At 43.8% G+C, this 23,040-nt stretch overlaps 1 protein-coding gene across 1 annotated transcript in view; it reads right to left on the bottom strand.

The window, feature by feature from the left end:
- The window catches only part of SLCO3A1 (solute carrier organic anion transporter family member 3A1), a gene marked incomplete at its 3' end in the record, with an annotated part of 138,012 nt that overhangs the window by 95,650 nt on the left and 19,322 nt on the right, over positions 1-23,040 (bottom strand). The window contains exon 2 of the mRNA XM_080626242.1: positions 16,688-17,153. Within this exon, the coding sequence (XP_080482368.1) occupies positions 16,688-17,153 (466 nt within the window). The remainder of the gene's footprint in view (positions 1-16,687; positions 17,154-23,040) is intronic.

Here is a 23,040-nt window from a genome sequence, read left to right as displayed (position 1 = left end):
TTGGCCATAATAAGGCTTGCAAGCACAGACTGGGTGATAAGTGCATTCTACTAGCGCTGAACACAAATCAGAGACAACGTACAACTATGTATTGCCTGTTAAATGATCAGCTCACGTTTTCAGCGAGTCCTTTCACCCTGTGCACTCCCTGGAAAGGGCTTCTTGCTTCTCCGAAGGACACGTGGAGGAAACAGGACGGGAGAAGGGCAGCCCAGGACACGATGCCCACTGCAGAGCTCCCAGTCGGAATGCTGCCAGTTCCCACGGCCAGCGAGACCATTGCTTGCAGCAGCTTTGCTTTAAAGACCTGGGCAAGCTGTGACCCTTGGAGCCAGAGCTGCCCAACTGAGGTTCCTTTTAACCTCGCTGAAAATAACAGGCTTTTTAGCTGCTGGCCAAATATTAAATGTCACTTTCATGCTAATTTTCAAGCTTGGACACAAGCATTTGTTTTTCAGAGAATGCTCCAGAAAGCCTCTGCCTTCTGCACAGATGGGTGCAGCCAAGATCTAGAAAACAATCCGCTAGAACTGAGGAAAGTTGATTTTGCTCCTTATGAACTTATGATGACTGTGATTTTGTTGAATATAAAAGGTTACAGTTAAAACATAGAAAAATGAGAGTGGATGATGGTTTTCATTTAAAAAAATGGAATACTGACAGTGCTTCTGCTAAACAAAAGGCCTGTGAAATGCATCCCGCTCTTCAGAAATTAATATTCAAGTGAAGCGTTTGACTTGTTACATTCATTTTTTTGCAAGGGTTCTTTTATTGTTGGTTTGTTTGAGTTGTTTTTTGTTTATTTTTTTCTTTCTTTCCCCAATCGACTCTCTCCAATTTGCTGCTAGAAAACCCTGAAACAGTGGAAAGAAAAGGGAGCCAGCGTATCCTATTGAGGGTTACATCACATCCAGCTGCATTAGAAATGCAGAGAAACATAAGGGAGGAACTCAGCCAATGGGATTTGGGGCCCGTGGGATGTCACAGGTCTGGGAAACACTTTTTCTGTCCTTGCCACAATTCCAGATGCCAAGAGGGCAGCAGACAAAGGCACAGCTCCTGCCCCACGGAGCGGACACATATCCGCTGCATATTAAGCTCTACATCACTCTTGAAACGGGCCAGGACCATAAGGCACTGATGAACCTTCAATTTATTAATAGCTTTTATTTTTGCTCTTGAGAGAGATGACATTAAAAATAAAAAATTCCCATTTTAATTTCCTTTGAAGTAACGTGGGAAATGATAATTCTGGTTTAACCTTGGGCATCCTTAATTTTTTTTAATTATTATGTTTTTTCTTTTTAAATAGTCTACAACTCCCCCTAAAGGGAGCAGTAAACTAGTTGTCTGTAAGTGCAGATTTAGTTGGCCATCAGTTGTATGCAAGTGGGATTAGACCTTCATCATCATTTTCAGAGCATCCTGGGTGTATACGCAGCGCTGCACAAATGAAGAGCTGAGCCAGACAAATAACAGGTCGGCCATCCAAAAGGGCTTACATTAATTACGTTAATCCAGTAGAGACAGAGGAGTGTGATTAAACAGTCTCTACTGCCTGGGATTTGGCTTTTATCCAACGGTAATCCTGCACAATCTGTGTTTGAAGTGTGTGTGTAAAGGGGATACTCTAACCACCCACCTTCAACATCAAAGCCAGAGACCAGAGTAGAAGACAGCATCCTTAGATGCAGGAACTGTTCCTGGAGAGCAGCATCTCCAAAGATAAGCCCTAAATCCCTCAGCTCAGCTACTGCAGAGCAGCTGGTCTCTCCATCAACTACGGTGAACCCAAGGACACAAGGAGCTTGAAGTTAGGTAGTAACTGTAATCAAACCTCAAAAGCCCCATTAAGGAAGAGCAGAAGTAGACACAAGAAGCACAAACTTGGTGCTAAACCATAACACTAAGCTGTTTCCTATGCATCTGATACAGGACAAAGTCTCTTTCAAGAGGGAAGGCAGACACAACCACACTGTCTGCCTCATTGTTGACACTTGAGTTTAGATTTGGACTCCCCCAGTAGAGAGGCGGCACAGCTTGCTGCTGCACAGAGGGTCTATTGAATGATGACAGGTTAACTGTCACCTTCGAATCTACCTTTTCATCAACCATAACAACAGTTATGAACACAACTGGCTGAAAAAGGATACTGATTCACATGCAGCAACATAGCCTAGGGCATTAACAGAGAGTCATTACCCATGGTCTCTACCAAATCATGTGTTTGTGACCAGCAAAGGACTGGCAAAGGAGAAGACCCTTCAGGCAACTGAAGCCACTCCGTGCTACATAGGCTGGTTGCAACCAAGAAGCCTTTAACCTGGGTTGGAGGGAAAAAGCCACAATGGTCAAAACTGGATCTTTTGCTCCTTTTCCTCTCCTTCCCAAGGAGGGCTAGAGTTTATAAAGACCAGAAGGTGCAAAAGGGAGCTCTGCTTACCCACTCAGCAACTTTCACTGGCCCATTCAGTCCTCAAAATCACCCTTGGTAAGCAGACAGCAGTTCTGTGCTACCTAGCAGAGCTCCAGGGAGAAGCTGACAGGAAAAACAATGAATCATCTGCTGAACTTTAACTTGTGACAGTGCAAGTGTGGACTCCACTATGCAGCATCTGGATCCAGCACTGAGGCATGTGAGGAGCAGGATTACATGTGCAGCTTCCGGGATGTGAAATAAGAAAGGTCCACTCCTAAACATCAAATCCCATTTCTACTCTCAAAGCTTATGCTGAAGCAAGACCTTAAATCTAAAGGGAGATGGGACAGAAATCCAGTAAAAAATGTGAAGAAATGCTTCTCGGGCAGGAATCGAAGACTCAATGCTTGGAAAGTGCTTGGATAACACACAGTGCAAATCACTGCTGCAGAAGTCTGATTTTGCAATGTGTTCTTTCATATTGTGGTAGAAAGCCCGACTCATACAAGCAGGTAAGATGTGGAAGTATAGCCATCCTACTACCAGTGCTGTGGTGGATAAGCACACTGCAAATTGTTAAAAACCCCAAACTTGTGGGTTTGCTGTGCCTGTCATTCCCCAAACCTTAACTCAGAGTACATTTTGATGAGTTGCTGACAGCTAATTTGTTCAAGGTTTGCATTTTGTTTGAAAGGCTCAACATCCCCAGCATGGAAAGCAGCAGTTCTTGCCTTGGGTCAGCAAAATAGGCCAAATGCAGCTTTTCTTTTTCCTCCTAACCCTAGACAGGGGATATGGCTCATGCTTAGAGGTGCCAGGACTCTTGGCCACACGGCTGGGAATTGGTTTTGCTCTGTAGCTGTATAACATCATCCAGTTCACAGCTGGAGGCTTTCCAGTTAATAAAACAGCCATATGGGGCACTGAAAAACAAAACCAAAAACCAAAAGCATTTCCTTCCTTTGCCACCTCCAGTCTCAAAATCCCTCCAAAAAATGCCAGCCAAAAACTAAACCAAGTAATAGTAGTCTTGAAATTCCACAGCATCTTTATTTCTTACCAGCATTTTACTCCATGCAAGTGTTATCAGCACCTTTGATCACTGTGCTACGGGCAGAAGACAAATAATGGGTTGGAGGCAGTAATTATCATCTTCAGTAAACACTAGGATCTCTTTGGGAACAAGGCTCCCAGCACACTCACTTCCCCTCCTGACACCACCCACACCCACCATCAAAACACACTATTCACAGCACAAGCTTGCTTTCCAAGAGCATGGAGACCACGTGTGTCCCACAGCCTAGGAGAAGACAAACAGAATCACCCAACAATTGTGATCCAGAAAGGTAATATTTAACCCCAGGTTCCATCCAGTCACCTAATTCCCATGGTTACCAATTAAAGAGTCTGAACTTCCGTAGACTTCATGGGGATGACCCTTACCATGTTTCTCCTATACTTGCTTAGCTCCCATCTTAACTCTAGTTGCTTCCATACTTGCCCCCCCAGTCTTAGTATGCTGCTGCTCATCTCTACACCTCACCCTTCCCTTATTCTTGCCTTTGCTGAATGCAGCCTTTCTCATGCAGATTTCCCAAATCCTTATGCCTTCTTAAGTCACCTCCAACAGCTCCCTAGTGCACTGTAGATTCAATTTCAAATTGCTTTCCTGGGCTGCAGTAAGCAGCAAGGACTTTCTCAAGCATATCCTTATCCAGTGCTACACCTCCTTGCTGCTTCCTCCCTCTGCTCCTCTGGCTCAGCTCTAGAATTTACTGCCCCTCTAGGGCTAATAAAGCCCAAACTTGCTGATTTTAAGGCACGGAGTCAGTCTCATCTGTTTACTCAGACTCGAAATTCCACAGGACAGAGACATTAATTTATTCAGAAAGCTTTAGCTCAAGCTGCTCTAGTCACCACTTTACTACGGCTTTGGGGAGGGTGCAGAATGTGAGACGAACTCAAAGAGCGACACATGGGAGCATTTTATACAGTAACACTGGAGAGCAGCACAGCTTCCTTCCCACTTCTGCTGTTCAGCTAAAATTTTCACTTCAACAGGTCTTTCACACATCAGCAAAACCCATTTAAGACCACATTTTTCACTTGATGGAATGGCCTGCCATAATCTTTGCCAGCTGCACCAACCATTGCCTTATGACCCCATCCCAGTGCGCCTTCTCATCAGCCCAAGGAATGACCAGAGCACTCCTACCAGTGGTGGGACATGGCAAGACCAGGGTGATGGCATAACTGCTACCTCCGGCAGCAGCAAGATTTTTGACAGGCAGATGCCACTTCTTAAGATATCTTGTATCTTAAAAATAATAAGATATCTTATGAATAATAGAAGATATTAATAAGTTATCTTCACTCCAGGAGACGCGTTTCATGCCTGCTTCACCGCCTTCATCACCTTAAAGCCAAAATCCTAAGCAACCAGGCAAGAAAGTAACAGACTCGGGAAGAAAAATGCACAACCTAACTAGGAGATGAGAAAAGTCTCACGGAACTGTGGAATTCACTGATATTTCTGGCTATAAGTATAGGCAAACTTCAAAAGTAACTGCACAATCTCAGGGCACATGTCCGCTGTTCCGGTGGCTTCAGGAAGATGGTTATGGAGCAGCGTGGAGTCTGACTGTCCTCAACCTACTTCTTGCACTTCACTGACCACTGCACAAAGAGTGTTGGTCTCAGTTTAATCATCCAACTCTTGGAGACAAATTAAACACAGTTTGCAGAGGTGGAGCAGGCTAGTGCTAACAGACAAGAAGCCAGGACCATTAACCTCTCTGGCACTGAAAAGGAATGTCTGCACCCATGGAAGATACATTGCTTTGCAGGAATGTAATGAAATGGTTTAGGTCTCAGAGAAATTGCAGGGTGCTAGAGTCAGAATTCCTGAGGCCTATTCTCACCCTTCTGCTAAATTGTTTTATAAGCCTGGAGACATTGCTGGAATAAGTGTATTTGTTTAACCCGTGCTTAACCTGAGTTTTGCTACTACTTATCAAGTACCTCCAGGATGCTAAGCACCTAATGAGGTGTGGTATGCAACTACAGAAGAGACAGGGTTTCCATTTGATATGTAATTCTCACCAACACAGGAAGGGAAGCAAGGTTTAGAGAGACAAGAAGTGTATTTTACCAGATCAGAGGACAGCTGGGAAATAAAAAGTAAATCCTTAAGTATGAGTAGTCATGAGCCAGAACAAGATCCACCAGGCATGAACATAGGTGTTTTGCAGCTGCCTCAACTGATCAAAGAGAAGGTGTTATCTCTCCCTACAAACCTCTCACTCTCTGGCACCTGTGGGAAACTCTTCACAGCTTACACAGAACTACTGCAAATAGCTTAGTTTCCTGCGATGCTGCTGCTTGCACAGGTTACAATACAGAGTGCTTGTCTACCACCGGTACCAGAACAGCATGCTTTTACAGAGGACATAAATAATGTTACACATTGACATAAAACAAAATGTGAGCTTTTATGTAAAATACAGAGAGGGAATATTGAACACACAGACACACACACACACACACGCACCCCTCCTAGACAGCAAAACCAACAAGTGTCCAAAATGAACAGAAAACTAAAGGACAACCCAGAGCTGAGGACAGCCAAGCACTAATCAATGCTCAAGATACCTCAGCAGCATGGCCTGTATGCCACTACCTCTTCCAGTCCCCCCAGTGCACAGTTTATGACTCTGCAGGGGGAAAGCTTCCTCTAACAAGTATTATTCTTTTGATGATCAGTCTGATTGAATTAGGACATCCTTATGTTGTTAGCTGGTGGCTAACAACATACAGGTGGTCTTTCATCACAAGGGTAATTGGTCTCTGCAGCAATGACTAACATAACAAAGCTGTCCCAGTTGTCTATTTTTTTTCCCTTTAGTATTATTTCTTTCCAACTTTAATAAGCAGAATCACTGCCTTGTGCGAACACAGCAGGAATGGTTTGCCCAACACTGAGGATAGGAGGTACAGAAAACCACAGGGAAAACACGAGGTAAGCGATGGGAGACATCAAATAAAGAATTGGTGCACAGTGCATCTTGCTCTTCTACCTGTGTGAACTCCTGAATTTCCACACTACAGCTTTGATCTGCTGCCTTTAGCCAGATCCTTCACCTTGTAATGAAGTCTTGTTTAGCTGCAGTGAAGTGCTCTGAGGTATTAAGTGAAAAGAACAACGTGACACATTGTTCACATCCATCCAAGAAACTATTTAAATCCTCACATTTTAATTGGTTAATAAAGGGCCAAATTTGGATAGCCTCCTCCAGACAAAATCCCTATTATTGCAATCAAAAGGGGGCTTAGTAAGAGCAGGCCTCCTCCTGAGGAAAAGCCAAATACCTCATTAGCAGCACAGTTAATGAAATGGCTGTAGCTTGGCAAAAAGAAAGCTGAAAAAAAGACTTTCCCAAGTGCTTTCAAAACAGGAAAGTTTGAAGGAGCAATTTAAGGACCAAGCCCCTAACTTGGAGAAGGCAAAGTCAGAAGGATTTGTCCAAAGCCATGGGGAAAGCTCCTGGCTGGGTAACTCTGGACCAACCAAGCACAGGCTTTCTGCAGCCCTAAGCTGGCAGTGTGGGCATTTCCAGCCTTCCCTTCCCCGCACCAGCCTGCACATCCTGCAATGCTCTGGAGTCATGCAATGCTCCCCAGCCATTCTTTGGATGCGTGTGGCTGCCAGAACTGCAGTGGCTGCGGTTGGAGGGGATCTACCCTCAGTGCAAAAAGCTCATCCCTTTCCAGAGACCACAGCCCTGCACATTGCCTCCATACTGCCCATATGAAAGAAACAGGTCAAAAAGCCTCAAGTTCCCCCCAGGGTAAACCAAACCCTACACGTGAAACAGAAACATCATTTTTGCCCTGTGCCTTTATAAGGCAGAGCTTCTGACATGCAGCTCATGGCCAGTTTCATTCTAAAGCTCACTTAAGGTCCTGTACAACTTGTGGCAGCAGAGCTGGTTTGGAAGATGCAGCCGACTGACAGCAGTGAAGTGACAGGTTAATGGGGAAACACCTCGCCATGAGCACAGCAGCAGCCTTGTCAGCAGAGCAAACAGGGCTCCAAAATCAGCAGGTAGATCTTCAATAGGTTAAATGCCAGCACCAGGCCCCTGGTGACATGCCTGCCAGATGAGAAGTTTCAGGTTGTCGCTGAGCCCCTGCATACACTGCCTTCCCCCTGAACCCACACTCCATGCCAGGAAGAGCTCTCGCTCCACTTCTAATAAGCCTTCCAATGGCTTATAAGGTGACCAAGAAGCAATTTCAGGTTTGTTTTGCAAGGTACCCATCATGTGCAGCCACACTTTTTCCTCCAGGCTGGTCCATCGGGGTAATCAGACACTTGTAGTTATGGAGACTGCACTGATGTCTTCACAGCAGCTCTGTCCCAGGCCTCAAACAGGTACTCCTGGACCATCTCACACCTTTATTCACGTCACAGCTGTTCCTCTGGTGTTAACACCATTAACCTTTAATGACTCAGATTCATACACTAAACCTGTCACATTGGTCTGGCACCTATTGGACATCTCATGATAGCTGCACACATAGCCTGGAGGAAAGTCTCATCTAGAGCTTGATCTGCCATCCCTCCTTGATGTTCCTCACAGCCTTTGGATAAAGCTTTTCCTGCCCAGTTCCCCACAGCCATGAAGAAGCTCTGCTCTTATGGGTGCTATGCTGAGGAGTGACCTGCACAGAGCCACCAACGCATGGCAAAGCCATCATGATAAAAACTCAACATCAACTTTGGCAGCTGAGCACTGCCTGGCCCAGTATGTCAACAGAACCATATGTTTGCACCATGGCACTGCCTGGGACTTGGCAAAGACAAACACTTTTAGGGGGTTACTCAAATAGCACCTATCTGGTACCCAAAGGGTGTGAGCATTGGTAGACCTAGCACCCAGCTCAAAGCTGCAGCAAGTAACCTCTCCAAAGGGCAAAAAGATTTGGTTGAGCACCTCACCAGCAACAGAAAATGCAGTTGTGAAAGAGTGAGCTTTTGTGAGAGAGTTTCGTGTTCTCCTATACACTCATATACACAGGTGGGGAGGTGTGGGGCAGCCTTCCCTGCAGCTCACAACGTGGCAGACATCACCAAGAGCTGCAGCAACAGGGTTCTGAATCCTGCTGGCACGATGTGCGTGTCAGGATATACAATAAAACAGTAACCATTTGCAACTTTAAGGCAGTGATTACCTTTCAGCACTACTTCAGGTCAATGCCCTTTGTTGCAAAGTTACAGCAGGAACAGCAAAATCCATGAAAGCCGTCTCTTGTTCCCTTGGTTGAGGATGAGTGGGATAATCATCTCTGACAAGTCCTCCATACCAAAGGAGAAGAGGACAACACAAGTGTCAGTATCGTGCAAGACTTCTACCACTGCTTTGAGGCCAATACCATGATTTGTGCTGATGAAAGGGCATATACTTTGCCTTGTCCCACCATGGGAAGGCACGTGTTAAACACATCGCCAAGTGTCCTCAATGCCAGCCCATAAACTGGACCAAAACATCTGGAGGTTCCTTATGTGCAAAGAGTTGGGAAGTCTCAGTCAAATCCCCAGAAGGGCAAAGCCTGATAGCACACACCAGCTTGCTCCAACTTGCACCATCTAGGAGGTACAATAAAGCCTTCAGCTCTTGACGTGGGCAAATCAACACCTCCCAATCTAATTAATCAATTTTATGAACCTTAGGACTAATATGTCCTGTTCTCTGCATAGTTACCATTTAAATGACAAGGGCTCTGTTTCAAAGAGAGTGCCCCAGGAATGATGTACCTCACTAGGCTCTCCCAGCTGACGACTGTTTTAAATACACTACAGAAAGAAACCAACACACTCTCAAAAAGAAGTGATTTTTACAAGACAACTGAGTCAACAAATCCCAATTAAGCCAAAAAAATCAGCTGCAGAGTACACGGAGAACACAGAGTAACATGGAAACAGCTCCCACCCTCAATATGCTCTCACACAAAGCCATTTGTGTTGGACCCAAGCTTTATTTACTGAGCTCATAACAAAAAAAGCTTTTAGCAGAAGGTTAAGGTAACTGGAGCAATTGCTGTAAAATAGTGGAGCCCATAGCAGTTACAACTTTGTGCATATATACATTTAATTGAATAAATACATCCATTCAGCTGCTGCCTTTCACAACTCAGCCTTCCTGCCTGCAATGGGGAAGGGTATTCCCATTAACTGATTGTTACCGCTCTAATACACTCTACATACTTGTTTATGTTTCCATTTAATTTTCCAGGGTATTACCACTACCATCGTAGAAGGGGACATGTGTAACCAAGCCAACCCCAGTGACACACAGAAAATGAGAACACAGATCTCTTCCCAAAGCGGAGTAATTATGAAGGGCTGCAGGTTACCAATGGATCAGTGGCTTAGGCCAACATAGTTATTACCAGTATATCCACATGAAGCCACGCAATTTAATCTGATCACAGCTAGTCCACAGGGAAGACAACCCCGTGAATCTGATGCAAAGACACCTTTTAGTAATGAACAGGCATCACAGCACTCACGCTGGCAACAGCACTTCTTTTAGTTCAGTGTTAATACTGTGTCTTTCTTAATCCCTTGGAGACTGTGGCAGAAAGGAAAGGCTCTCTAAATCGCCCGTAGGAGGATGCATTTACCGAACAAAATAATTACAAAATTCCATCAAGTCTTTAGGCTAAAAAATGTTACATACCTATAAACCTGCAAATACCAGCAAGGAGAAAAGCAATTCTCTGGAACAAGTGCTCACACTTCACAAGCACGTGTGCCCACACAGAGGTGGACAAACTCCCCAAGCAGCTGGGGGGGTACTGAGCGGGCACACAGAGGAAATGCAACAGATAGGAAGTCAGCTAAAATCCACTAGAAAGGACCTATTAGAAGCAGGCTTGAAAAGAAAAAGGGTTTAGGAAAGCACAAGTTTGGCAGAGCCTCAGGTGGGTGAGCTCAGAGAAGCATGTTCCAGCAAGAAGAGCTAACATGAATAAAGCACCTATGTTGTTTGCAGACCACAAATGAGTACACAAGTGGGAAAGGCTGCAAGGAGTAAAATGGATAAGCAGCAGAGCTACAGACCTCTCAAGTGGGTCCTAAAGACCTTCTAATCAATACACATCAACAGAGGGCCTCAAGAGAGCGGTGATACGACCTGTGTACTACAAACATGCATTTATTCCACTTGTTATCGTTGAGCAATGTAGGTTCAAACATACGCTTCAAGAAATTGGAGCAATTTGGAAAGGGCAAGAAGGAGCAAAATGCATTCAGGCTTTTCAGCAATTAGAGACATAACCAGCAAGCAGCTACTGGAGACGGAAATGAATTTCTTGATAGGGTGGATATTAAAAAAGAAAATCCCAGAATGAAGAAAAATATTCTATAGAATTGGGAAGGGACAGAAACAATGCTCACCTCAACCCACTTCTGCAGACACCCAACCCCCTCACTAACTTTACACGGAATATATCATGTTGTAGATATAAAACTATGTAAAGAAGAGATTTCCAGCTTGAAGGCCAAACATCTGCAGATTTGCATTATGAGCTCCAAACTATCCACATTTCTCAGAATTGTGTGGTGTGTGTCCCAGGAAACAGGGTTCTGAAAGCTTCAAATATAAAAAATACAGTAAGTTACATTTAAGAATACTGATTTGATGATGGGGGTTTTCAACACTCTGATTTCTGTGTCTTGTTCTTTTATGGCATTAAACACACTTTTTGCTTTTGTTTAGAAAATCAGAAACCCCATTTCCCTGTAAAAGATGTATTTTTATTATTTATTACGCATACCAGGGTTCGTCAGTATCAGATACAAGGTAGATGAATGGTTTCAAAACTCACAGCAACTGCTTAGCTTACCAACATGAGCTTCCTAATAGAAATCCACATGCATTACCACGTACAAAACATTGACTCAAACTCTGATGACTTCAGTATCTTATGCTGATAACTTGCTATTAAGTCACCGCCATAGATACCAACGCTCAGATTTAATTCTTGTCAGTCAAGAAAATGTTACTGCTTCTCCAAAGCACAATGGCTGCTGTCATTTTGACTGACGTAAGCTACCATAAGTGATTTTTCAAATGGACAAATTTATCCCTAGAGACAGCAAGATTCCAACTAGGGCATGTTTGTCTTCCTCTGCAGCAAATCTTGAGTTGGTGCTTGAAGCAAGCAAGAGAGCACCACAAGTGACAGTGAGCATTTCTCTGTGACTACCGTCACCAAAGAGAAAGTGTTTCCACACATTCCATGCAATATAACCCCACACTGCTCCAAAGGTCAAAGTCAGGAGTGACAATACAGGGTCCCATTCCCATTACTGGGTTAGTCCCATCTGGGCAGATGGGGAAAGAACTCAGCACCTTGTTGAGTTCTCCTCTTACACTAACAGCTGGAATAGCCATGTCATAAAACAAAACGCACACAGAAAAGGCCAGGCAGAAGCCCAGGAGATGAGATACAAGCAGCTAAACAGACACATCCAGCAGTGCTGAGTTTTGTATTTTACTGTTCCTCCATTCTGCCATGAAGCAGGCCAAGAACAGCTCTATGCCCCTGAGCACACTATGCTCAGGAACACCTTTGCACCACCAATAACTCGGGAGTGCTCATCACTTACTCCTTGACTCAACCTGCTCCTTCTGGGATTTCTTCAAAGTCATCCTTCACATTACAGCAGTTTCTGCAAGCCATGAGGAGTCTGAAGTGGTGGGTCATGCACATGTGGTGTATGTGCCCATAACACTGAGACAACTTCAGCAAACTTAAGAGAGAGTCTCCGATGTGCTAAGGATCAACACAGCATTCTTGTGAATGAGCCACACAATCTGGCAGGGCTCCCTCCAACATCAATATCAATTTCCTCCATCAACAGGAGACAGAATAATAGCAACTTCCTCTACATAATGCAGCCCTTAATTGTCCCAGATCAAGTTCTGGCTCCCAGAGGCTATTCATTCTGCTCTGTAGGCAACCATGCCTAAACAAGACGCAAAAACTTTTCACAGTTAATGTTAAATGCTGCAGGAAGCCCGGAAGGCATGTATGGAGACTGCGAATAACATCACTGCGCTGACTCTAACTGAACATGGAACTCACTGCTGAGAGCAACATGAGTACTTCAGTGACCAGAAAACACTTGCTCTTGCTCATCTGAGAGGCAGCAAATCCATACCAGCACTGCCAGATCAGGTGTCCTCCCCAACTCAGATTCACAACACCTCTGATTCACCACCTAATGACAAAGTCTTCATTGATTTCAGCAGAACTCAGCAAGACCTAGCAAAAATGAACTAAAGAAAAGAGGGAAATGTCAAATGAGTCATTAGCAGATAGAGAAAGGAACTGTGTGGTTAAGTAGTCTTCAACATACTTTTCCTCCTTCAAAGGGTGCCACAAATTGAGGGAATCCTTTGACATTAGCAAAGCTAGAGCAATAGAGCCCTGCACGGTCTGCAAAAGAGAGGAATTCATCCGCTCAAGGGGTTACTTATGCCAAATGCCAATAAATACATAGGTAAAATGAACCTGCTTGTTTGGAAACTTCTAGATGGGAGTTCAGATATTAAATACATGTGCTGACCAAAACAGAGAAGCAAACAAACCAGCACCAAAACAGAAGTTTTTCCAACTTCAAATACCTAAGAAAATTGCTTTAATCTTTTGGCTGTTATTGCCAATGTTATGACCTTTCTGTTGAGCAGAAACTTGGATGCCAAAATGGGAGAAGAACCTATTTCCCATCATTAGCATGAGCAGGCATGGTCCTGCTATCTAACTCTGTTACAGCACAAATGTGTTTTCCTTTGAACATCCTTTGGTGCATACTTCTGTGCATGCATCTCTTTGATTTGATTTGCCCTCAGTTACCACAACACAGCCTTTTTTCCTAGGGCTGGTTACTACAGCAACAGAATCTGTTTGAGTTTGGTAGCAACACATTGCAAGCATCAAAAAAATCTGCAATTAGCTCAAGAAACATGAAACTACATGTTAGCAGCCCATGCCACAGAGATATATTTCTGTAATATCTCACCCTGTCTTTCTAATTATGAAACTCCATGAATCCCCACCTTCTTGGTAGAGCACAAGCCTGAGCAACCTCTGCCTTCAAGGGATGCACAATAGAGGTGCACTACCCGCTGTTTACTGTGTGCCAGTCATGGCAGAGAAACCACAACAAGCCAGAGTTGATGGACTTCATGGCCAGAAATATACTGTATTCCACAGATGCTATTACTTGCACTAGCAATTAAAACCAAAGTTTCTCTTTAAATTCCATATGTTATCACAACTACATTCTTCTGCACACATGTACCAGTACTAAGACTGAAAGAAGAAGGTTTGGGGAGGTGTTTTTGGGTTTGGGGTTTTTTGTTGATTCTGTTTTGTTTTAACCTAGAGGAGTTTTCCTATATTATCACTTCACTGCAAAGAGACTGTATCAGATATTAAGTTACTCCACTTAATTCTTGTAAAACTTGGAAGCAAGGAAAAAAGTCTCAGTGCAGAGAGTTATTTCCATCTAATTCACTGCCTTGGGACACGAGGGTTTTTATTGCAGCAGGTGAACAATTATTAGTACTTGGCTGTCAGGTAAGGGACTCCTTCTTCCCCTCCAGATACAATACGGCCCAAATGCACCACATACATACTCAACATTAGCAATATACTACAGACATCATTGACTGGTCAATCTGATCATATCTCAGGGACAGCCCACCGTGATAGAAAGTTCAGCCAGACTATTACCACTGTTACTAATTAGTTACTATCCTGAGAGAATAACCTGTGCCAGATTTGCTCCCAATTAAAACTGAGGGAACTTAACCAGAAACATGTTATCCGGTTACACAGTGTAGCCCCTACTGAGCGAGCATGCTATTATGAGAAAGCAAACTGATATAAATATAGCTTGGTGACAGTATACACTCTGCAGTTATTTCCTCTGCAAAACAGAGAAGAATGAAGTGGGTAAGCTGCTCAGCCAGCTTTCTGCTAAGGCCACTGAAAACTACATTCATAACCTCAACAAAAATAATCAGTTAAAGACAAAACTGAACAAGTAATTCTCAAACAACATTTTAAACAGAGGAATCTGACCTCCTCTCAAGTACTCATAAACCTGAGGAGATATGTAATTTCCACCACCTTCTTTTCCATTTAGATTCATTCACAGAATAGATGCTTACCCTCTAGTTTTTTGCCTGATAGCTTTTATTTTTCACTAGGCAAATTGACTGCTGTTTGATGTAAGAACTAATCATCTCATATCTGCAAACCTACTTGTGCGGGTAGGCTGGGACAAGGCAGATACCGAACTTCATTGCTGGTATAGCTGGTCGGTTGAGTATGGCTATGCATGCACTCTTCAGCAACCCAGAATTCATATGTAGAAGTTATGATTTTCATAGCTAAAGCCAGTAAAGCAAACAACCCATAACTGCTTGGTGGGTTTTTTTAACTCTGCATATAAAAGGAATATGGGTAGAAGCATATGTCTGAAGGAGAAATAATGAAGCGGCATATAGTAATCAGAAATCATTTTCTGGCAGTATTTTCCCAGCTACAGTCAAACTGCCAACTTTAAAGAAGTTATTTTAGCATACAAGATGAATGTATCTCAGGAGCAAAAAGAATCACTCTTCCTAATCCTCCTCTCATGCATCCTCTTCAATCCTGTTCTCAGACATGAAGCATTGCTTAAAAAATGCCCAGGAACAGACTGAAAGAAGTTGCTGCTTCTCTATATAGCTATTTATAATAGATAATCTTAGAATCACTCTTAATTCCAGCTCATCACTTATGGTGTTGGCAAAGTTACTCCAGTGAATTAAGTCTCATTATTCACCTTTGGGTTGTACAGTATCTTGTCTTTTATATATCATCCTGCTTCATCCAGTGGAACCTTCACAAGCACTTACAGAACCAAGTGAGGGTGAATAATGATCCAGGGAGAAAGCTAAACACTGAAATACTACGACTTTATGGTCAGTTACAGGAAACATGGACACACTTTGAATATGCAGAAGAATCTCTTTAAGCAAAGCAGCAGTAGATCCAGGAATGCCACAGGTTGCTGTATAGTTGTCTTTCCAACAGGCCTCTATGCTATCCCAAGACATCAAACATTATTCAGAAAGTCAGTGGAACTGTCCATTTTTGCTGTCTATAGTCATACCTCAATTGGGTTCAGTTAGGCTTGGGAACCTGATAAAAATATCTTTGGAATAAAGAATAAACAGTAAGACAGGGATGATGGGACAAGTGCATAGTTTTGGTTACTAGAAACATAGTTTGATTACTAAGAAGTGCAGAAGGATCACATTAATGGCAGCACACACTTTACTGATCTATTGCATGTGAGTCACCTATCTGGAGACAAGTTCTCCAGAAAGAAGAATGAACCAAGCTGGTAAGCTTTTTCAGAGGACAACTTCACCACAACATCCACTTCAAACCTGCTGGAGAGGGTACTACTGCTGAAACCTAAAAGCACTTCACTCAATAACAGGGATGTTTCATTGAGTAACTGAAGCTAAATTTCATCTCTTAACCATCTGGAAGGACTTTGCAACATGATCACCAGAATCATGAGTTCTACTTCAGGCTCACTGTATCTCAAAATAGACCTCACCAGCTTCCGCATCCCATTCCGTTACAGGGATCACATTATCTGGGGTTCTGCCACAGCAGGCTGGGTCACAGCACCTACTCTGTAACAGGCACTTCCTTGCTAAAATGGGATGGTCATTGTGACAAGACAACGTCTCTTCTCGGTATCCTTATACTGCAGTGATTACTCAGAGACAAAATGCTTTGAACAGGAAGGGAACTAGGTTACCTTGGGGGGAAAGAATCATCCTCACATATGCCACTTGGAAATTCTTCAGCTAAAACTCGACCATAAGCCACCAATAACAGAATTTAAAGCAATCTGGGCAAACACAATAGCAGTGAGCATCTTTCTAATAATCCAGTAATAATCACCACGGCTGTCAATTTTTACCATTGCTACAATACAAGCAAGTATCACTGTTTCTCTGCTGCTGACAACAGCTTCGTGTAGAGACTCATGCCAAGTTACTTTCACAAACTTAGAACATGGAGAAGAGGCCTCAAGGCATCCCTTGCACTGGTATCAAACAGAAAACAAGAGCAAGATGCCAGCCCATAAAGAAAGCCTTCAATAAGAAGTCCAGAGAGCCTTACCTATGTATAGGGAGGAATCTTTCCGCCTCACATGGTCATCAATGTAGGAAACTCCCAGGGGCTGGACAGGGGTAGCACCAATGCCCAGGAGGACCTGTGCTCCAATGAGCAGCAAGTACATCATGTTGGTAGCAGTCCTATTCCTGCAGATAAGGTCCGGGTCTGGTCCCTCATCACTGGTGGACCCGTTGGCAGCACACACATCCCTCCCTTCAGCCCCCCAGCGTATTTCTCCTGATTCATATTCATACTGGTGGGTCAGAAATTCAGGCAACGCGGAGAGGAGGGCACCCAAGGCCATGACAATCCCTCCACATCCTATCAAGCGTGGCCGATGTCCTCGGGCTCCGAAGTAGCTCACGAAGAGGATGAGGGCCAAGTTGCCAATCTCGAAGCTGCTGGCAATGACACCCACATCAGCACTCTGAAGGTTGAATCGCCGCTCCAAGGTGGTTAAAACACTCACCTACAACAGAGAAATCCGGAGAAAATTACTGAAAGGGAACATAACCTGCCTTCTGTCCTTCCCATATGTCCTGCTAAATCATAAGATTTCTTGACTTTCCCTCGGAGCCAAAAGCATACACATCAAGGACATCCAAACCACACTACAGCAGTAGCTGACCTCCAAGCATGATCTGACTATTCAAATACAGCCACATCAGAAGGTCCTAATACCAAGTGACATTTCACAGCCTACCACCTGTCTGAGCACATGTTTGCTTCCAAATTCCTGTGCATATCAATGTAGATTTGGGATGCCTGCAGACACTCATGAACCCACGACTGGTCAGCCTCTCTTTGCGCTTCCTTTCTATTCGAATGCACAGCCTTCACATTGCAAATTCCATCCCACAAAACCAACACATGGCAAAAACCATACTGAGCCTCACATCATGCTGGGCACCCAACCTTTCTCTTGTTCCCTTAGAATGAGCTGCAGTTAGCAAGCAGCAGAAAACCTTGCAGGTGCTTTGGCTCACACACCAGCACAAGGTCATTAAGTCAGAGACAGTAATGCAGAAATAGGCAATTTGGCCAGCACAGGAGGCTTCTATTGAAGTATATAAATAAAATGCTGATCAAAGGGTTTAAACTGTTTGGGGATTAGTTAATGACTGGGATCATCACATGGTATTTTTGAGAAGAGAGGCCAATTAAGGTTTACATAGAAGATTTAAATCCACCGCGAAGAACTGAAGATTTAACGAAAAGTAGTTATTTAACACTGAAAGGAGCACATGAATAGTCTTCAAATATTTACTATTGCTGCAAAAAGGAATGACCTGTTCTTTGTATTTGAAAGGCAGAAGACAAGAAGTGGCAGGTTTAAACTGCAGCAGAGATGATTTAGGTTCAATACAAGGTGGGGAGAAATCAGACTTTTTACTGGTAAGGATTGTGAAGCACTGAAAAATGCTGCCCGGAGAGGTTGCAGAGGCCTTTGAAAGAGCATAGACCAGCATCTGTCAGGAATGACACAGGTATGACTGATCTTGCTCTAAGGCAGGAAAATGAATCAGGTCTTCTCTTGAGAGCTCTTCCAGTCTTGGTTACATGGTGCAATGAAACACAACGTGGATTGTCTGCGACAGTCATAGCACTGATTAGAGTATGAAGATGAAACATTACGTACCTCACTTGCAGTCATCCCTGCTCAAGGGAGAAAACTCAGCATGTTTTTATGTCTACAGCAGTGTCCCCCTTATACAGGGGAGGAAAAAAAAGGGAAAGAAAATCCCACACAAAAGAAATCTTGAGCATGCCACAGAAATGCCAAAAACTTTTACCTTGGATAAAAGACTCTTGTTTTTCACACTGCGAAAGATGAAGATATTTAAGGTTATCCTAAAACAGGCAGGTTTCTCTATTAAAAAAAAGAAGTGATAAAGACCTCAGAGCAGAAGGTAGCCCCTGGGCAGAATAAAAATAGCCTCCCACTGGAGGCACTGAAAATCTTTGCTGATAAACCTCACGAAGCAGGAGCCGGTCTGACCGACTTTAAAGTATTCTGACAGCAGCTCTTTTCCGAGGGCAGTTAGCCTCTGTTAGGGTACATCAGGGCACTGCTGGACAACGACAGCCCCATTGGCAACACAGTGGAAAACTGGAAACAACTTACTTCTGCTGCTTTGCATAAGCAAAAGCTCCCACATGTGACCCTGAGAAGTGTCCAAGTCAGACCTCCAAAACTGGACTGTTTTAATGATTTCTGAAAATTCAGCCTTTATCTCATATAGTGAGTTCTTATTTTTTACTACCACCGCAATCCTCCCCCACTAAAGAGCCAAGAACTGAGCAAGGCGAGTTAAAAAAAACACCAAAACTAAAAACCAAACCCTATGACTGAAGGCGGTTCAATAGCAGTAACTTTTTCCCTACACCAAAGCCAAGTGAAGACGAGGTCAGATGGAATGGAGATCACCACTTCATCTGAACACAGGCGGCAGGTACCCGTTGGGATGAAACAGCTCTGTGATTCACCAGGGGAAACAATGTCCTCTTGTGCAAGGGCACAGCACAGCCTGTCCCCGCTACAGAGACCTTGGCCACAGTGCTGGGTGAGCGGTACTTGAGCATACATCTCACAATGACTTTGCTGTTCCCAACTGTATGAAACCCTCTCCATGGGAGCCAGGGCAATGGGGCTGAGCAGATGGGATAGAAACTGCTAGAAAACCCTATGTTGGTTTTTTTGAAGCAAGGCAAACCAAGGTGGAGGGATAGGAACAACATTCTATTGCTCCAGACAGCCTCACCAGGCATTCATGAAACAAAGCTACATTTATCACCCACTACACACGACTGGTTTTATTGCATGGGGTGATCTGTTGAGGCTGGTGTAGTCACACTGGTAGGACTCCAGACTTCAACACCACACAGCAAAGACCAACAAACTAATCCATGCAAAGCCCCTGCCATGGGAGCCCCCCTTCATGCTGCCACCGCCAGCATGTCCCTAAAGGAACTCAGCTATAGCTAAGGTCCCACGAACACAGATTTTGGCAGAATTTTGGGGAATCTCTCCAAGATGAGTATAACACTCTAAGCATGCAAAATCATGTCTGTGGTACTCATTTCCGAGCTGTACCTAGATAGGAAACTCATAATTACTCATTACAGCTGTGTAAACTGAGACACTGAGAGCCAAATATTAATGAGACAGGTACAGTCAACAAAATTAACTTGTGATGGAGTAATTTAGGCTGGAAGAGTGAAAGCCAACAGAAGTGATTTCCCAAGGCCAACTGGTATTAACTAGCTCTGGAAGTCTCTCCCACATTTCAAACTGGCTGCTAAATTTTAGGCCTTACCATATATATATATATATATATATATATATACACACGTGGCAAGAAGCAGGATGGTATTTAGAAACACTTGGGCACCACACCTTACAAGCATCAGATTTTGACAGCTGCATTTCAGACAAAGAACTGCATCATTTCTAAGTGCAGTTCACAGTGACAGAGACAGTAAATTGGTGACAAACCTGGGAACTAAAACCAGAAGTGCAATTCTCATTCTGCTCTTATTTCTGTGGAACTTCAGTTTTTCTCTTCCTTTTTACAAAAGCTAAATCACTCACAATTGGGAAACAGAGTCTCAGCATCCCCTAACAGTTTCCTGCTTTGGTGAAGAGACTGAAAGAAAAGGAAGACAACACTGCAAATCAAACTCCAACCCTCCAGATGAAAGCTGGCAGGAGTTCTCCTTATTCCTCTGGCCAGACCACACTGCGTTTCCCAGCTTGCTCCTTCTGGCTGTAGCACTGCACCCAGTGATACCAGCTCTGCCTTTATTAAGTGGGGTACGCGGAGCAGGGGGTGAAAGGTGAACAAACAAAACCATCACATCAGTCCTGAGCATCCAGAGGAAAACAGTATCCAAGTACAAAGTGCAGAGACCAGCATCAGCAGCGTAGCCTCCAAAATACTGACAGTCATGGGGAAAAAAAAAAAAAACAACATAAAATATCCCAAAACAAAAATAGGTTTGGGAAATAAACTGCAACATGCAGATTTTTAGGCCAGTGAACACCAGGAACACAACTGCATTACGTCCAGAGCAGCTGCAGCCAAGACAGCACAGCCGAAATTCTTCCTTTGACATTGGCTGTGACCTTAAATACACAAGCCGACTACAATATCTGCAGTAGCACAGCAGAGATGCTACCTGCATTTATTCCAAGCAACCCTCTGCCCACGAACAGAATCATTCTCTCACCCTCCTCTACACCCCAGCTTTATGAGGCTTTCTGCATAGGTGTAACCTGACAAAATACTTGCAGTTTGCAGGTAGGATGCTCCTGATGCCCTTGTAGCTGTTAGATAAAAGAGCCCTGTGCTGCCCGTATTTCCTTTCACAAGCCTGCTCCCCAGCAGATAAGCCATCACCCCTCCCAGACACTATTTATCAAGAGTTACGTAAACTGTTGCAAAAGACATGACAGGTCCCTGTAAAATACTGACATCATGTGAAAAGGCTGCAAGGATTATATAGAGTCCCTGTGTGCTGAGACCAGGTTGATCGTTCAGGAGTGCAGCCCACATGGATGTTGGTTTAAAAGCAGAGACACAGGGAACGGAGTGGTGCAGCAGCACAGTGGCTTGAGATGGATAACCTCCTGCTAAAACACAGCGGGAAACACCAGGAGGCCACATTATTAGCTATGAAGCTGCTATTTCCTGGCTCCTGTCAATTTACGCAGCTGTTTTACCAGGGCTGGAAAGAATAGATTAAGAGGATATTCAGTTAAAAAAGCTTCAAACCTAAATGAAAACAGTTATCAGGAAGCTATTACAACATCCAGTAAAATTCATGCAGACAAGATACATGAGACACATGCGGTTTGACCCCAAAAGTTAGTGGTGTGAAACCACCCACTGCACCAGACAAGTTCAGAGAAGGCATGAGAGGACAGAGGCAGAGACAGCGGTGTAATGGTGGTAATGCCAGTGCCCACGATGTTGGGAACAGCACTGAAACTACTGAAGCTTCATATGGGTATGTGCCTGTGCTAAGGTCAGCTGTACCTTGCCTGCAACTCTTAATGTCCTTGGGTTCGTCCTGCAGATCAGTCCTTAGCAGGTCACTGAGGCTCTGCCCAGCAAAGCACTTTAGCTACATCACTGTACACAGTCTCATTGCCTTTTACATGTTTCAAAGCCTCCACTACCCACCTTGATAGGAACTGCTTTTCTGTCTCTAACCGCATCCCCTGTCTCTAGCAGGACTCCCATTTCACCCACTCCAGACATCTCCCACCCAGTTTTAAAGAGCAGCTCTACTAAGATTAGCTATGGCACTACAGAGATAAACTGGACTGTGTGGGTGATGCTACTGTACAAGTTCATGCTCCCCTAGACTAAGTCTACAGTAGATCAGTCAGCTGAACCACCATAAACCACATCAGGCTGGGTATCTGCACATCTTGCTCATGCAGAAAGCAGGCTTTCTGTGAACACACTGCCTAACATAAAATAACAAGAAGAAATTAAAACCTAAACCATGCTTGCACTATCTCCTCTTCTTACAGAGCCACAGAAGTCTGCACACACACGTTTATCTCAGTTGATTTTGAAGAGTAACCTGAAAAGGATCTGGGCTAAAGGGGCCCCCCAAGTCTACCCTAAAACACTCTTCAATGATTGAAAAAGGAAAACGATCTCACATAATGCACACAGTGACAAATGACCCACATAACGAAAAAAAAAATGAAGGAAGCTTTTGCCATGCCATTCTGAACTTATTTCAATAACACACACATTCATCATTCCTGCCTGTCCCAAATCTATTGATCTTGACATTTCTGAGCCAAGGTACATTTGTTCTCTCTATAGGCTGTTTATGTTATATTAATGCTCAGCAAATGTGCAATCCACAAACCTGCTTCACACTATTGTCCCACTTTATCGCTAAGAAATGAACTGAAGGCTGGGGGCACCATTATGGAGTCAGACACACAGTGCATTGAAAATGAGTATCATATTGCTCTTATCTCCAACAATCAAGTCATATTCACCCACAGAGTCTACAGATAAGTTCATTGTATTAATAATACAGGGTTATATATAGAAAACACATCGGCTTTATGCCTGAAGGGCCTTTTTAAAAGGCTTCTTTTTAATGTAAAAAACATTTTCTCAGTTATGTGGTAAGAGATTGGACTTGAAGAGACATGCCTGCAGTGCTACAGGGTGTAAAATAATTGCCTGGCAACTATGTTCCCAAAGGAAAACAAACGCAGACCATCTCCCACAGTCTCCATTACAGATCCAGGAAACACAAGATTCCTCAGAGCCAAAGTGACCATCTCAGAAACAAAACTGCTGCTTCCAAGGGCTCCTGCA

This window comes from Psittacula echo (genome assembly GCF_963264785.1).
Source record: "Psittacula echo genome assembly, chromosome: 10".
Taxonomy (NCBI): Eukaryota; Metazoa; Chordata; class Aves; order Psittaciformes; family Psittacidae; genus Psittacula; species Psittacula echo.
This window is presented reverse-complemented; position numbering and strand designations above follow the sequence as displayed.